The sequence below is a fragment of the Corylus avellana genome, chromosome 8 (assembly GCF_965113065.1).
Source record: "Corylus avellana chromosome 8, dhCorAvel1.hap1.2, whole genome shotgun sequence".
NCBI classification, from domain to species: domain Eukaryota; kingdom Viridiplantae; phylum Streptophyta; class Magnoliopsida; order Fagales; family Betulaceae; genus Corylus; species Corylus avellana.
The window spans coordinates 2,348,778-2,364,148 of NC_142497.1; the positions used below are offsets into that span (position 1 = coordinate 2,348,778).

Sequence of the window (15,371 nt, forward strand, 5' to 3'; positions counted from 1 at the left end):
TATTGGATGCTGTATAATTAGATCAACTTGGATCAAATTTGCAGAGTTCTGAAGTGCAAGAAGTAGTTAGATGAACAGGACTGTATTCCAATGAGAAGGATACAAATGTGCATAAGAGTCACATCTTTTACATATTTCCCTTAGACTAATCATAAACAATAAACAAAGAAAAATCAAACACCCTTCTCACTTGCGACAGATACGTGCGGTGGGCATTGTGACACAAACAGGTGCATACTTCTTCTTGGCTTCTGGGGTCCCATTCTTTGGCTCTTCAACAGCAATGGCAAGCTTGGCAACTGAGAATGCCGTGGCAGCTGCCGCGGCGGCAAAGACCAAGTCCCTCCTCCCACTGCTGCGCTCTTCCGAGCTGGTTTTCTCTCCTTCTGTGGCTCTTGAGGCCACAACGAGGCCCCGGCGAGCGCCGCTGACGGAAGGAGTTTTGGTCACAGTTGAGGTTGCTCCGCCTAGGAATGAAGCAGTCATGGTCATGGAAGCCATCTCTGCAGCCTGATTTTGCTATCTTTTGCTGTCAAGCAATCTTTCTCTCACAAGCACATACGAGAAGAGGGTCTTGGTCGCTAGTTAAAAGTGTGAAATAACATGAGGTGTGATGATAGGAGGCCTTCATCCATTTTCTTATCCGGAAAGATGTTTTTTGACAAATGGGTTCTTGCCACGTGTTGTTTTATCTTACTGAAAACTCTTGGTTCCGGAAAGCTCTTGATTGATGGATTTTTTTTTTTTTTTTTTTTTTTTTGGGGGTTCAATTAAAAGCAATATTTGTGGATCTCAATCTATATCAAAAGTATTGGTCCTATTGAAGATCACTTTTGACTATGTTAAAGGAGGATTAGGCATTTTGTCCATAATTTTTTTTTCTTCGAGTTAATTATGTTTATGTTTAGTGTTCCATGCTAATGTGTTATTAATACTGTTAATTATGAGCTCAAATGCTACTTCAAGACACTGTCAATACTTTTGTGCAATCTATTGCTAGTGTTACAAATTACGGTTAAATATACTTTACTCCTCCAAAGTTTGAGCCGATTTTTAATTTGATCTCCATTGTTTCAATTTTTACAATACACCCATCAAAGTTATTTTTTATTTATTTATTTTTTTTATGTGGCAAATCCGTTAACTATTTCTATTTTCTCTAACAAAAATAATGAAAAATACTAAATTATCCCTACACTTTTATTTGTTATTTAAAAATAAATAAATAAAAAAAATAAAATTGGGGTGGCTGGCCACCCCCATCTGGCCGGATTGGGGGTGGTGTGGCACCCCCATGGCCCCCATGGGGGTGGCTGACCACCCCCAAGGAGCCAAATGGGGGTGGTTCCAGAATGATGGCCACCCTCCAAAATGCCCAAAGGGGTTGCTACGGCCACCCCATTTTTTTTTTTTTTTTTTTAAATTGGGGGCATTTTTAGAATTTGGTAATATACAAGGGGACACTTTTAGAAATTTAAGACAAAAAAAATAAACGTGCCTCACACGTAACCAATTTTCAGTTAAATTGGGTGAAAATTAACGGATAGGCCACATTGAAAAATTTTGAAACTTTGATAAGATGCATTGTAAAAATTAAAACATTGGAGGTCAAATTAAAAATCGGCTCAAACTTTGGGAGTAAAGTGTAATTAACCCTACAAATTATGTTAGGTCTGTCAGAGTACTTGTTGGAGTGGGTGTGGGACCATCTATTCTCTTACATTAATTGTCTGTATTACATACAATGAATTGAGATCCCTTCTAATTTGGGAGAAATTGGAGATTTTTCAATTGTTAATCATGGTCCTTCATTTTAAATTCAATGGTCTATAAAATGCTAGCTGCTTTTATATAATTGAGGCATTAAATGCTGGCTTTTGTTTTACAGAGGTTTAAATGATTTTATAGTCCATTAAATTTAAAATGAAAGACCACGATTAACAATTGAAGAATTTCTAATTTCTCCCCAATTAGAGGGAATCCGGATCGACAATGAATACGAATATGACCAACTAATTTCATTCTATCAAGTATTCAAATCCTTGTGTACTTTATTAGGAAGTGTATGCATATGCAGCCAACCACATTCTTTGTAAGTGTGCAATCATTGAACTTTGACGTCTTAAAAAATGTGGCGCTAAAATTGAAGGGATTTGTTGTTATCAAGAGTACAAAATTTTTTAATTGGATCAAAAATCAAAAATTGAAATTTAAAGAATATATATATATATATATATATATATATATATGTTAAGAGTAATGGTAGGTACCATCTTTTTATCTTTTTAAAATCTTTTTAAAATCTTCTTAAAGTTGATGTAGTTTTTAAAATCACCATTAAATTTTAGATGAGTCATATTTGAATTTTGATTCAATGGTGATTTTGAAAGCCATATCAGCTTTAGAAAGATAAAAAGATTGTACTTAGCATTACTCATATGCTAAACCACTCTACGAATCCTAGAGGATATTAATCTCAACTTTTTTATATTTCAATAATAATTTATTTATTTATTTTTTTTGTCTATAAATTGTATTTTGTGTTGAAAATTTTTACAACGTCCGGATTAAGAAGTGAGGGGAAAAGGCCGTTACAGTTAGTAGTTAATAGCCGCTAACTGCTTTTTAAAATAAAATTAAAAAAAAAAAAACCAAAACGACGTCGTACTATGTATTACATTGTTTCTAAAATTTTATACATTTTTATAATCGTCCGCCTTTTCACCCCTATTAAGAAGTTCAAACAATGTCAAACTCTATTAAGCCTTAATTAGAATTATTTCTCAGTTGGACTTTTATAGAAAAACTTAACGAAGGCAAAAAAGTATGACCTATAAAACTAATTTTTGATTCATTAATTATATGTTTTCTCTATTTTTGATTCATTTCATGTTAAAACGAAATCACTTGATGAAAATTGAGATATTGAAAGTCGAATTGAAAATCGTTCCAAATTTTGGAGATAAAGTGTACTTTTTTCAAGTAAAAACGAAACCTCAAATATTCTTAAAATTATCTTTAAATTTTATTATGTCAACACCCACTAATTTTCTCCTAAACTTATAATTAATGCATAAAATACATCCTACGATAAAAATTTATGTTTTAAAAAAATCATGACACCTGTTTGCTGGAAGAGATAAACTATCAAACTTATCTCTTTGCTGGCTAGCTACCCTGTTAAAAGGAGATACCGAGAGAGAGAAAGAGAGTTTCGAAGCTTGTCTTCGCGCCAAAGTGTATTTTCCTTCAGAGAGTGGCAGTCCAACAATGGAGGTGAAGGGGAATATTCCTTCAGAGTTTTATCTTTTGCCTTATGAGGATCACTCAATCGATATCACTGCTAGAAAGCGGAAGCGAGAAGATGAGTACTTGAGCACTGTGCCACCTGGGTATAGGTTCAACCCCGACGACGATGTGCTAATTCGGGATTACTTGAAGCCCAAGGTCTTTAACGAGCCCATGCCACAAAACCAGATGATCGACGTTAACATATATCTCTACAGCCCCGAGATTCTTTCAGGTTCTAGTTGAAATTAACACCCTCTTCTTCTTTTTAGTATTCGTTTATGGCTTCTTCTTCTTCTTCTTTTCCTATGACATCAAGATAATAGATTTTTATTTTCTTCTTACTTGAAGCATGTTTCCACTTGGGTTGTTTGATATCCCAATTGGGTTTTGTCTAAGTTTTGTATATGCTAGGCTTTGGGCTTAATTGGTTGTTTGTTATCAAGATTTGTTAGCCTACAAAGTGTTTGCTATTGTGCGTGTTTGAGTTCATTGAGCTTTTGTGAAGCGTTTCTGTCAAGATAGTGGGATTGGAGTACTGGAATGGATGTGAAGCTCTTCTGTCAAGAATTGAGATCTTGACAGCACTGCCTTGGCTTGTTTGGTTTGAGTTTAGAAACAATTGATGTCGAGTGACTTGACCTTTGTCTTTTGTTCGATTATTCATGATGCGGACACACATTTAAATTAGTAAATTTTCTTGGTAGAATTGATGCTCTGAGTTATAAAGAGAAGTTCATTTAATTTAGAGAATGAAATGTTGTAGTTTTAGTAGTGTGTAAATAGTTTCTGTTTGTTGGTACAATTGTATAAGAGTATAGATTGGTAGTTTAGTTGGAAGGGTGTAAAGGGTTCTGCAGAATTTTGGTTCTGCACTTTTTGATATGTTCAGATTGTTAGAGAACTTGTACAATGGGAAAAATCATTAATCTTTGGAGCCATCATAGATTGTTAGAGAACCAGCATTGAAGTTTGAGGTTTACGTGTTCCTAGACTATAACAGATGTTTGATATATTCGTAGTATGTTTGGAATTGTATTTGAGAAATATAACTTTATTTTTAAGTTTTGCCCATTTTTCGAGTAAAAAAATTAAAAGAAGTACTTTTGTAAATTTTTATCAAGCATTATGCAAAATTTTATTTGGTACAATTTTTTAAGCACTAAAAGTACTTTTTAACTTTTTTAACGCAATTCTATACCTGCTCTTAGGGCTACCAACAAGTGACAAAGAGTTTGATCTGATCATTTTTCTCTTTAGTTTTTCATTGGTGTTTCATGACGATAGTGCAACTATTATCATGTAAAATCTATGCATCAATATGGTGTACGTACATGGCATTGCATGTTTGATGTTTTAGTTGTTAATTATTCTTTCTAATTTTTGTTTATCGAAGAAACATACAAACAATATGGAGGAGAAACTGAAATGTACTTTTTTACTCCAAGAGATCGAAAGTACCCAAATGGAAGTCGTTCATATCGAGCAGCTGGCGATGGATTTTGGAGGCTTTCTGCAGCAGAGAAGCAAGTTAAAGATTCGACAAACACTGTAATTGGGTTTAAGAAGACACTGGTTTTCTACAAAGGAAAATTTCCAAAGGGTGACAGCACTAACTGGCTTATGCATGAATATAGAATCATCAATCCTCCAATTGATCAAAATGATATGAAAGTATGTATTTATTTATTTTTTTTCAAGCATTTGGTTTTATGTTCTTAATTTCAATCTGAAACTGATCCCACCACTACATATTTGTGTTCTCCAGTTGGACGACTGGACTCTATGCAGGATCTATAACTTGAGGGCGGAAGATGCGCCACAAGTGGCCGTAGGAGGCGGAGCTGATGTTAGGCTGGCTCCTGGTCATGATAAGTGGCGGATCCAGAATTTCATGTTTAGGGGGTAGAATTAAAAAAATAAAATGTAATGATAATATAATTTTTTTGATCTACATAAGAGAAAAATTGGGCCAAAGTTATGTCTCAATTATATATATATGTTATAATTTTTTTGATCTATATGACTAGTTTTTGTTAATAATGGGTGATGAATACGTCCATTAATAGAAGTAATTATGGGTTTAAAAAATAAGTATTCAAATTTTTTGTTTATATATGTCAAACAATATATATTGAACTTTAGAATTGTTTCTCGGTTTCAACGTTTATAGAAAAATTTAACAAAAACAACAAAAACTTGTATTTACACGCATGGCCTAAAACTAAGTAATCAATTTGAACATCTGTTCCTATAGCAGATGTTCTAGCAACACAACACGAGTGCGCTCGAGCGCATCCTCCAAAAAATCGAGCGTACTAGTAACGGCTAATAAGAACGGCTACTTACCAGCTTGGGTTGGCTCACTAGTGCGCTTGAGCCCAGTCACGATCCACCATGAGACATCTACTTCTACTTAACTTCTCTTCTATCATTGAATCAAATGTTTGCATTCAATCACACCTCTTGTAATTATTTATGTATTAGATCTCTCCTGTGTATTAGGTCTTTTATTGTAATTAGTTTACTTAGGTAGTTATCTCGTCACATCAAACTTATCTTGTTAAGTTTTGGTGTTTCATTGTAATTGTAACTCTAGTCTTATTTAAGCTTAATGAGAAATACTTTCAGCCAAAATCTATTTTTAAATTTTTTAATAACTGTCGGTTACAATTGTTTGAGCACCCTTAACGTAAGGCATTTAACATTGCGATTTAAAAAACACCACTTAATTTAAAATAGGAAAAAAAAATATGAGATTTTTATTAGCAGGCTATAGAGTGCTTATTTGAAAACGCGCAAATTTAAATCAAAATCATGATAACAAATATTTGATTAAAAAAATACTTTTTAACATGTACCAAGAGCCTTTATGATTTTAAAAGTAGCGATTTCAAAAATGCAATTTTTAAAATTGTACTTATTGAAACCGCAATCCCAAACATAGATATATTGTAAATCTGGATTTATATTTCAAAAAGTGCGATTTTAAAATGTACTATTTGAAATCACAATTAAGTGTTTGGCAAAATCGCTATTTAGCTTTTAAAATCGCAGTTTAACCCTTAAAATTGTGCATTTTCAAAAAAGCACATTAAAAAAAAAAAAAAAAAAAAAAAAAAAACGCAAACAATCAATAATATGTACATCCAAATATGTGTTAGTTTCAAATTGTTTAACTAATATATCTTAATTGGTTCATTTAATAAAGCATAACAGATTTTTTAATTTTTTAATTTTTTATTTTTTGCGTGTATAAATTAAAATTTACAACGCCATCATGACAATATGATCAAGAAATTCAAACAATATATGTCAAACTATATATATTGAATTTTAGAATTGTTTCTCCGTTTCAACATTAATTTATAGAAAAATTTAACAAAAGCAAAAAAAAAAAAGTTATAATATTTACACGCATGGCCTAAAACTAAATAAGAGGTTGAGAGTATTTAATTAAGAATATTAAAATGTGTTATTTAATTTGATTAATTTATGAGATTGCGATTTTAAAATATACTATTTGAAAACGGAGTTAAGTGTTTGGCAAAATCTTAGTTTAGCATTTAAAATTGTGCGTTTTAAAAAAAGCACATCCTTATCTGCCATTTAAAAACACAGAAATTCTAAGTTTTCAAATTGTAGTTTTTTATAAAGCCAATCCCAAACAATCAATAATATGTACAATATCCGAATTAGTTAGTTTGGAATTGTTTGACTAATATATATATATATATATCTTAATTGGTTCATTTAATAAAGTATATATCTTGATGTCATTCATATATATCCCAATTCCTTAATTTGATCGGTTAATCAGTTTGGAGATTGAACTCTCACCAGTCACAACCAATTGTTTTAATGTTTATCTTTTGTCCAACTCTTTTTAAAATTCACTAATAATATTGGATATTTAAGAAGAAAAAATAGCAATTTCTGAGAGTGAATACATGATTAATATAATTATAAGGGGAAACTTCACTTAGGACCCCCAAACTTCCACCCGTTTTGAAATACCCCCCCTGAACTTCAAAGTCTCTCAATTTAGTCCCCTGAACTTTCAATTTCTATCAATTTGGACCCTTTTAACATTAAACTACGTCGTTTTGGATGTTTTATACCCATTTTACCCTTCCCCAAAACTACGTCGTTTTGTGTCCTAAAATTACAACACCTACCCAGCCCAAAACGACGTCGTTTTATGCATTAATTTTTTTTATTTTTTATTTTTTAAAAAGAAAAGCAAAATAAATAAATTAAAAAAAAAAAAAAAAAAAAAAAAAGAAATCGGGGGTGGCTGAAGCCACCCCTTGGCCAAAATGGGGTGACCGGACCACCCCATTTTTGGCCAAGGGGGTGGCTGGAGCCACCCCCTGGCCGATCTGGGGGTGGTTCGACCACCCCCATGGCCAAGGGGGTGGTTCGGCCACCCCCGTGGCCCAAAAAAAAAAAAAAAAAAAAGGGGATCGGGGTGCTTTGGGGGTGGCCGGACCACCCCCAAGGGGCTGGGGTGGTTTCGGCCACCCCATACCGGCCGTATGGGGTGGCCGAAACCACCCCCAGCCCCTTGGGGGTGGTCCGGCCACCCCCACGATCCCCCCTCGCCCCGCGTTTTTTTTTTCGGCCTTTTGGGGGTGGCCGGACCACCCCCATGGCCAAGGGGGTGGTCCGGCCACCCCCAGACCAGCCAGGGGTGGCTGAGCGACCCCCTTGGCCAAAAATGGGGTGGTCCGGCCACCCCATTTTTTCTTTTTTTTTTTTTAAATTATTTTTTTTAATTTAATTTATTTATTATTATTTTTTTAATATTAATGACCAAAACGACGTCGTTTTGGGTTGGGTGGTGATGTAGTTCTGAAGCTCAAAACGGTGTAGTTTTGGAGTAAAAACGACGTAGTTTTGTTTAAGTCCAAAACGGCGTAGTTTTAGTCGAGGGTAAAATGGGTATAAAAAGTTAAAAGGGTCCAAATTGATAGAAATTGAAAGTTTAGGGGACTAAATTGAGAGACTTTGAAGTTCAGGGGGGTATTTCAAAACGGGTGGAAGTTTGGGGGTCCTAAGTGAAGTTTCCCCTAATTATAATTGATAATTAAACATGTCTGTTTCTGAATATAACTCTTAATTATAATCTGAAGTGGATTTTATATTCAAATACCAGTCTATATAGAAGAGGTGAGAGTACTCTACAACTCTCAGCCCATATATACGCTTTTATAGAATTCTTCAGTAGCCAGTACCATGAAGGTGAAGCAAAATATTTCTTTAAAGCTTTCTCTTTTGCCTTCTGATGATCACTCAATTGGCGCCGCTAAACCAACCATGGAGGTGAAGCAGAATATTTCTTTAGAGCTTTCTCTTTTGCCTTCTGATGATTACTCAATCGACATCGCTGCTAGAAAGCGGAAGCGAGAAGATCAAGATGAGTACTTGAGCCGAGTCCCATCTGGGTGACGATGAGCTAATTCGGGATTACTTGAAGCCCAAGGTCTTGAACGAGCCCTTGCCACCAAACCAGATCTTCGACGTTAACATATATATCTACAGCCCCGACAGGTTCTTGTTCTTTTCCTATAAGTGTATTTTCATATGACATCAAGCTAATCATAGATTTTATTTTCTTCTTACTGGAAGCATGGGTTGTTTTGTATATGCTAGGCTTTGGGCTTAATTGGCTGTTTGTTATCAAGATTAGTTAGCTTACAAAGTGTTTGCTATCGTGCGTACGTGTTTGAGTTCATTGAGCTTTTGTGAAGCTCTTAGAATATACGGAATATGTAATATATTTTTCATATATTCCATAATTAGGTTCATATTAAAATATTCTTTATTTTTGGGTTGATTGTAATTAATGATCACAATATAATTTAAGGGGTATTCCGAGAGGTCGATGTAGGTATTTAACAACTAACCACCCGTAAATTTATTTTTTGTGTTTATTTTCTACATTGCTTTTGCTATTATCTTCGCACCATCATTATAAGTGGGAAAACTTCTCCAATTGATGTCGAGTACTGCCTTGACCTTTGTCTTTTGTTCGATTCTGAGTATAATTTTATGATCTGGACACACATATATAGTTTAACCATTTAAATTACTAAATTTTCTTGGTAGAATTGATGCTCTGAGTTATAAAGAGAAGTTCATTTAATTCAGAGAATGAAATGTTGTAGTTTTAGTAGTGTGCACTTTTTGATATGTTCAGATGAATCGGATTGTTAGAGAACTTGACAATGGGAAAAATCATTAATCTTTGGAGCCATCATAGATTGTCAGAGGACCGGCATTGAAGTTTGAGGTTTAGGTGTTCCTCGTCGACTATAACATATGTTTGATATATTCCGAGCTTATTTGAGATTGTATTTAAGAAATATAACTTAATTTTTAAGCTTTTATCAAATGTGTTTTAACCATTTTTCAAGTAAAAAAGGTCAAAAGAAGTACTTTTAATTTTTTTTACCAAACATGCTAACTTTTATTTGGCACAACTTTTCAGATACTAAAAGTAGTTTTTAAGCTATCTAACGCAAACTTAAACCTCCTCTTAGGGCTATCAACAGGTCACAAAAGAGTTTGATCCAATCATTTTTCTCTTTAGTTTTCATTAATTGGTGTTTCATGACGATAGTACAACTATTATCATGTATGTCTATGCATCAATATGGTGTACGCACATGGCATTGCATGTTTGATGTATTAGTTACTTGTTAATTAAGTTTATTATTCTTTCTAATTTTTGTTTATATATTGAAGAAACATACAAACAATATGGAGGAGAAACTGAAATGTACTTTTTTTAACCCAAATGGAAGTCATCCAAATCGAGCAGTTGGAGATGGATTCTGGATGCCTTCTGCAGCAGACAAGCAAGTTAAAGATTTGACAAACACTCTTATTGGGTTTAAGAAGACACTGGTTTTCTACAAAGGAAAATTTCCAAAGGGTGAAAGCACTAACTGGCTTATGCATGAATATAGAATCATCAATCCACCTTTTCGGCCCAAAATTGATCAAAATGATATGAAAGTATGTATTTTTGTTTTGTTTTGTTTTTCAAACTGTAAAGATTAATTGTAGTTATCATTTGGTTTTATGTTCTTAATTTCAATCTGAAACTGATCCCACCACTACATTTTTGTATTCTCCAGTTGGACGATTGGACTCTATGCAGGATCTATAAGAAAGGACAGAACAGGGCGGAGGACGAGGATGCGCCACATGGGGTCGTAGGAGGCGGAGCTGATGATGGGCTGGTTCCTGCTCATGATGAACTTCAGGCCCAAGTTGGCCAGACGGGTGACAATGGGCCCGTGCCTGGCCTGGAGATTTGGGAGGAATATTTAATTGAAGAAAATGGACTTGAATTTTAGTGTGCTTTTTATGGACTTAGTGCGTTTTGACTATTTGCATTTTATATATAATAGTCATTACCCTTTGGCTTTTTTAAAAAAATTTCTGTCCAATTTAATAGAAAAATTAAACGGAAGGTTTAAATTGTCAATTTTTGAAACTTCAGGAGGTAGATTGCCAATTTTTGAAATTTGGTTTTTAAAATTGAAAAACTCCTGAAATTTCAGGGGAGTAAACTGCATTTTCCCCTAATTTTTATCATGTCATACCCATTTGCTTAAAAACCGGCCAATACAGGACATCGGCCGAACTTTCATTATCCACCAAAATTCGATGGATCATATGGTTGGCCACCGTCACTGTTACTACTAGTGGATCATCGTGTGGCTGCATTACCCCCTGGCATCTTCTTTAGAAAAAGAAAGAATCATTGAGTCTTTCCTTACAACCTTAGAAGGTCTTTTCTGGCTGAGTTGGATTGTTCTCCACCAGCTACTCCTCCTTCCCCTAACGAAGGGATAGTAAGTAAGTAGGGTGCTTCTTCCTTTCTAGGTCGCCAAGAATTGGCTTAAGAAAAGGCACCAGAGTTCTTTGAAATTATCTACCGACTTGGCGGGCAATCTGGCGAACCAATCCTTGGCAACTCCTACCAAGGTGAGGGGAAATATTCTGCATACGATCTCATCCAGAGTTCTATGAAGGGAAAAATGAGTGCGGATGCTTTCCATATGTTCAGAAGGGTCACCGTTACCGTCAAACTCTTTGACACGTGGCATTTTGAAGTTGTCAGGCAAGGGGAAGCCCAACACTCGATCAGTGAAGGGTAAATCGGTATTGTCCATAAGCTTTTTAGTAGTGTTTTTCTCCTCCTTGATAGCCAAATGGCGAGTCAGCTCCTCGTACTTCTTCTTGAGATCTTCCATATCAGCATTAACTTGGCCTTCATTCTGCCCATCATTGTGGCCATCTTGGCGAGATTGCTCCCATCGAGGCCTAGTATGCTAAGACCTTTCCAGGTTCTCCTGCTCGCGACGTTCCTCATTCTGGACCGTCGTATGATGGCTAACTCCTCATTCTGGACCGTCGTATGATGGCTAGCTTGAACTGAACTCGCATCCTCTTCGTGATGTGAATCTGTAATTAGCTTTCCCCTACTGATCTCTGCATGCCTCTCCTTCTCATGCCTCTCTTCACGCTTCTTTGCCTGCCTTTCCTCGCTCTCTTGGTCCCTCCGGCTATTGTGGCGTGTAGCAACCGTGAGCCTTGTGGTGAGTTTTCATTCTGCTTCTTCAGGGCCTTCATAGATTCGGTCATCTGCTTCATGAACTTGGCTAGATTGGGAGCTGGTGTGCCGGAGGCGCCTGCAGTGGAACGGGTGGTCACCATGTTGGATTAATGGATGGTAAGAACTAATGAAAATCGAGTTCCGACAGACGGTGCCAAACTGTTGATACACAGTTTTCCTGTTGGTGACGTGGCACACCTACCAAATCCAAGTCAACTAACACTCAAGTGATTTGACTGCACAACAAAGAAAAAGAGAAGGATTGAAGAGACCGGGGTAAGCTGGGGGACACTCCGATGCTCAAGTCAGAATTTGAGAGAGAGAGTACAAGCAACAAAGGAAAGTTTTAGAACCAAGGTTGCACTTACCCAATACGAAGAAATGATCCGTCTTTTATAGGCATGAAGTAATGGAAGTCCCCTAACCAATGACTTACTGTTCACTGAGTTTCTGCGATGCAGTTACTAACAAGGGATTTGAGTGGTTATCCTTACTGAGATCTTAGGGGATTAAAATCGTAGGATTTGGTAGTTACATGTATCAATTTATTTGAATATTTGTATTTTTGATAGATGTGACAGCTTTTCTATGGATAAGATCACTTATCTATTAACTGCTGTATCTCCCAAGATATCCGAGTTATCCTTGCTACCGAGACCTGTGTGTCCTGAGTTAGTCTTGGACTTGACGGTCTCGGTTTAAATGGTCTTAGATCTCATGGGTCTCAGATATGAAGGTCTCGGACCTATAGGTCTTGGATCTCAGGGTCTCGGGCCTGGTTACCCGAATCCTTACTGAGCTTGAACCTTTCCATGCTTCGATTGGGCCCGAGGATTGCGGGGCATTTAATAGGTTGATCTATGACCCAACAGATCCTATAAATCATGACACCTGTTTTTTGAATAATTTGAAAGAGATAATAAGCTATATATAATAATCAAACTTATTTGTTACCGGCTACCCTGTTTAAAAGAGAGAGAGAGAGAGAAAGAGAGTGTCGAAGCGTGGTAGACCAACCGTGGAGGTGAAGCAGAAGATTTCTTTAGAGCTTTCTCTTTTGCCTTCTGATGATCACTCATTCGACGCCAGTTCTAGAAAGGGAGAGCGAGAAGATCAAGATGAGTACTTGAGCTGTCTCCCATTAGAGAGTGGCAGACCAACCATATAGGTGAAGCAGAATATTTCTTTAGAGCTTTCTCTTTTGCCTTCTAATGATCACTCAATCGACGCCAATTCTAGAAAGCGAGAGTGAGAAGATCAAGATGAGTACTTGAGCTGTCTCCCATCAGAGAGTGGCAGACCAACCGTGGAGGTGAAGCATAATGTTTCTTTAGAGCTTTCTCTTTTGCCTTCTGATGATCGCTCAATCGATGCCAGTTCTAGAAAGCGAGAGCAAGAAGATCAAGATGAGTACTTGAGCCGTCTTCCATCAGAGAGTGGCAGACCAACCATGGAGGTGAAGCATCATATTTCTTTAGAGCTTTCTCTTTTGCCTTTTGATGATCGCTCAATCGACGCCACTGCTACAAAGCGAAAGCTAGATGATGAGTACTTTAGCAGTCTCCCATCTGGATACAGGTTCAACCCCTATGACGATGAACTAATTCGGGATTACTTGAAGCCCAAGATCTTTAACGAGCCTTAGCCTTGCCACCAAACCATATCTTCGACAGAAACATATATCTCTACAGCCCCGAGAGTCTTGCAGGTTCTTGATCTTTTTAGTATTCGTTTATGCATGGCTTCTTCTTCTTTTCCTATTAATTAAACATCAAATGTATTTTCATATGATGTCAAGATAATCATAGATTTTATTTTCTTCTTACTGGAAGCATGGGTTGTTTTGTTACGCTAGGCTATGGGCTTAATTGGCTGTTTGTTATTAAGACTTGTTAGCTTACAAAGTGTTTTGAGTCTTCTGTCAAGAATTGAGATTTTGATAGCACTGCCTTAGCTTGTTTGGTTTGAGTTTAGAAACAATTGATGTGATTATTATTGCATGAGCGTAGGTTGGAAACAATGGGCCCGTGCCTGGCCTGGAGGATGGGGCGGAAAAATGTTTCGATTTCTTTTAGATTACGTTTTACATAATAAATCTTATATGGATTTTTTTTTTTTTTTTGAAAGTCTAAACGTCTTTCTCAGTTCGATCTCTGGTCTTTTCCCATTCAACTTTTTTAAAAATCAACCATTAAATGTGTATAACTCACCTAACGGTTGATTTGTCAAAAAGTTTGATGTTGTTCAGAATGCCTTTTTATAAACTCATGATAAAAACAATAAATGCAATTTTTTTTTAGTGTTACTAAGCTATCATTTTCCTTTTTTACTCGTGGAAAATATTATTTAATAATAACAATATCCGCAAATGGTAAAAACCCATCGTATGTAATAATAACAAGATCCTCAATCTGAAGCTCAAAGGCTTATGAAATCAATTTCCAAAGATCCAATGACACAAACAAAAAGGTCATACTGCCAAAGAAATGCCCCCACTATGGTCACTATGTTCAGACAAGATTTGAAACAGTGTCCACCTTACCTTACCTTACAAGGGAGCATAATCTAATGGAATACAGAAGAATTTAGGAGCATGTCTTTGCAATGCCTAACAAGGGAAACAAAATCAGCAAGGGATGTGCCAAAGATGCAAGCTTTCACTATTCAGGCTGGGACTTGACGATGAAGTTGTGGCGACTGATAGGGTTCATCACAACGGGAGGCCCTGCAGTGGAGGCCAAGCCTGGAACTTCTTATCAGTTTCTTCCAACCATTCCTTGGTTGAAACAGTTTTAGGGGTGGTACCTAGTTACCAAATTAATAACTCTGTCAAACTGCACAAAGATTGATTACTGTAAAATAATTAATCAAAAAGTTGTGTCACCCAAACGGACCACCAAATATCTTCTTGTCAGCGAGAAAATGGTGACAAGTATAAGCAATTGCAAAGGATCCCACAAGATCGAGATCCTATGATGTACTTTGCCGCCATTTTAACCTGTAACAGTTAAGAATCAAAATAGTCGCACAATGAAAAAAGAAGACAATCCCCAAACATAAATAACTAGCACGCCATTACTGCCCATCATAAAAAGTGCATGCTTATAAACAAGATTAGAATTCTTAAATGACTGAACACAATAGAACATCAGAGTGAAGATAGAAGTCAATGCATAAAGAGATAAAGAAAATGCTAATGCTAATGCTAATGCAAATGCATATGTGGCTATAGCCCATATTTCAAGAGAGATAAAACATGTGTATTGTATGTATTGTACTGAAAAAAAAAATGATTTTGGAAGTAAAACAATTGAAAACTACAAATATTAACCCAACCAGCTTCAAAGTCAATATTTTTGTACAAGTACAGAGAAAAATATTGAACAGCCAAAATACCAAAATATAGGATTACAGTGGTTCAAGTTCAAGTAGATATAGATGAGAAAGTCCG

General features: G+C 36.0%; 2 protein-coding genes and 1 pseudogene across 3 annotated transcripts; 1 reads left to right on the top strand and 2 right to left on the bottom strand.

The window, feature by feature from the left end:
• Positions 1 to 66: 66 nt before the first annotated feature.
• On the bottom strand, positions 67 to 603 carry LOC132164355 (Photosystem II 5 kD protein). Its single transcript, XM_059574853.2, has one exon. It carries the CDS (start codon positions 499 to 501, stop codon positions 187 to 189), a length of 315 nt encoding a protein of 104 aa, XP_059430836.1. The 5' UTR covers positions 502 to 603; the 3' UTR covers positions 67 to 186.
• A 2,582-nt stretch (positions 604 to 3,185) lies between these two features.
• Positions 3,186 to 5,275, top strand: LOC132164448 (NAC domain-containing protein 2-like). Its single transcript, XM_059574961.2, has 3 exons — positions 3,186 to 3,523; positions 4,685 to 4,962; positions 5,057 to 5,275. The coding sequence occupies exons 1-3, from the start codon at positions 3,271 to 3,273 to the stop codon at positions 5,195 to 5,197; spliced, it is 672 nt and encodes a 223-aa protein (XP_059430944.2). The 5' UTR covers positions 3,186 to 3,270; the 3' UTR covers positions 5,198 to 5,275.
• Positions 5,276 to 14,580: 9,305 nt separating this feature from the next.
• Positions 14,581 to 14,912, bottom strand: LOC132163249 (uncharacterized; annotated as a pseudogene). Its single transcript, XR_015913020.1, has 2 exons — positions 14,815 to 14,912; positions 14,581 to 14,725 (listed from the first exon to the last, which is right to left on the bottom strand). The product of XR_015913020.1 is annotated as an uncharacterized LOC132163249 (transcript).
• Between the last annotated feature and the right edge of the window lie 459 nt (positions 14,913 to 15,371).

Bases quoted from the DNA above. Each gene is read 5' to 3' on its own strand.
- LOC132164355 (XM_059574853.2), bottom strand. From the start codon at position 501: ATGGCTTCCATGACCATGACTGCTTCATTCCTAGGCGGAGCAACCTCA.
- LOC132164448 (XM_059574961.2), top strand. From the start codon at position 3,271: ATGGAGGTGAAGGGGAATATTCCTTCAGAGTTTTATCTTTTGCCTTAT. The intron at 3,524-4,684 runs GTTCTAGTTGAA...TGTTTATCGAAG, and splicing joins CAGCCCCGAGATTCTTTCAG to AAACATACAAACAATATGGA. The intron at 4,963-5,056 runs GTATGTATTTAT...TGTGTTCTCCAG, and splicing joins TTGATCAAAATGATATGAAA to TTGGACGACTGGACTCTATG.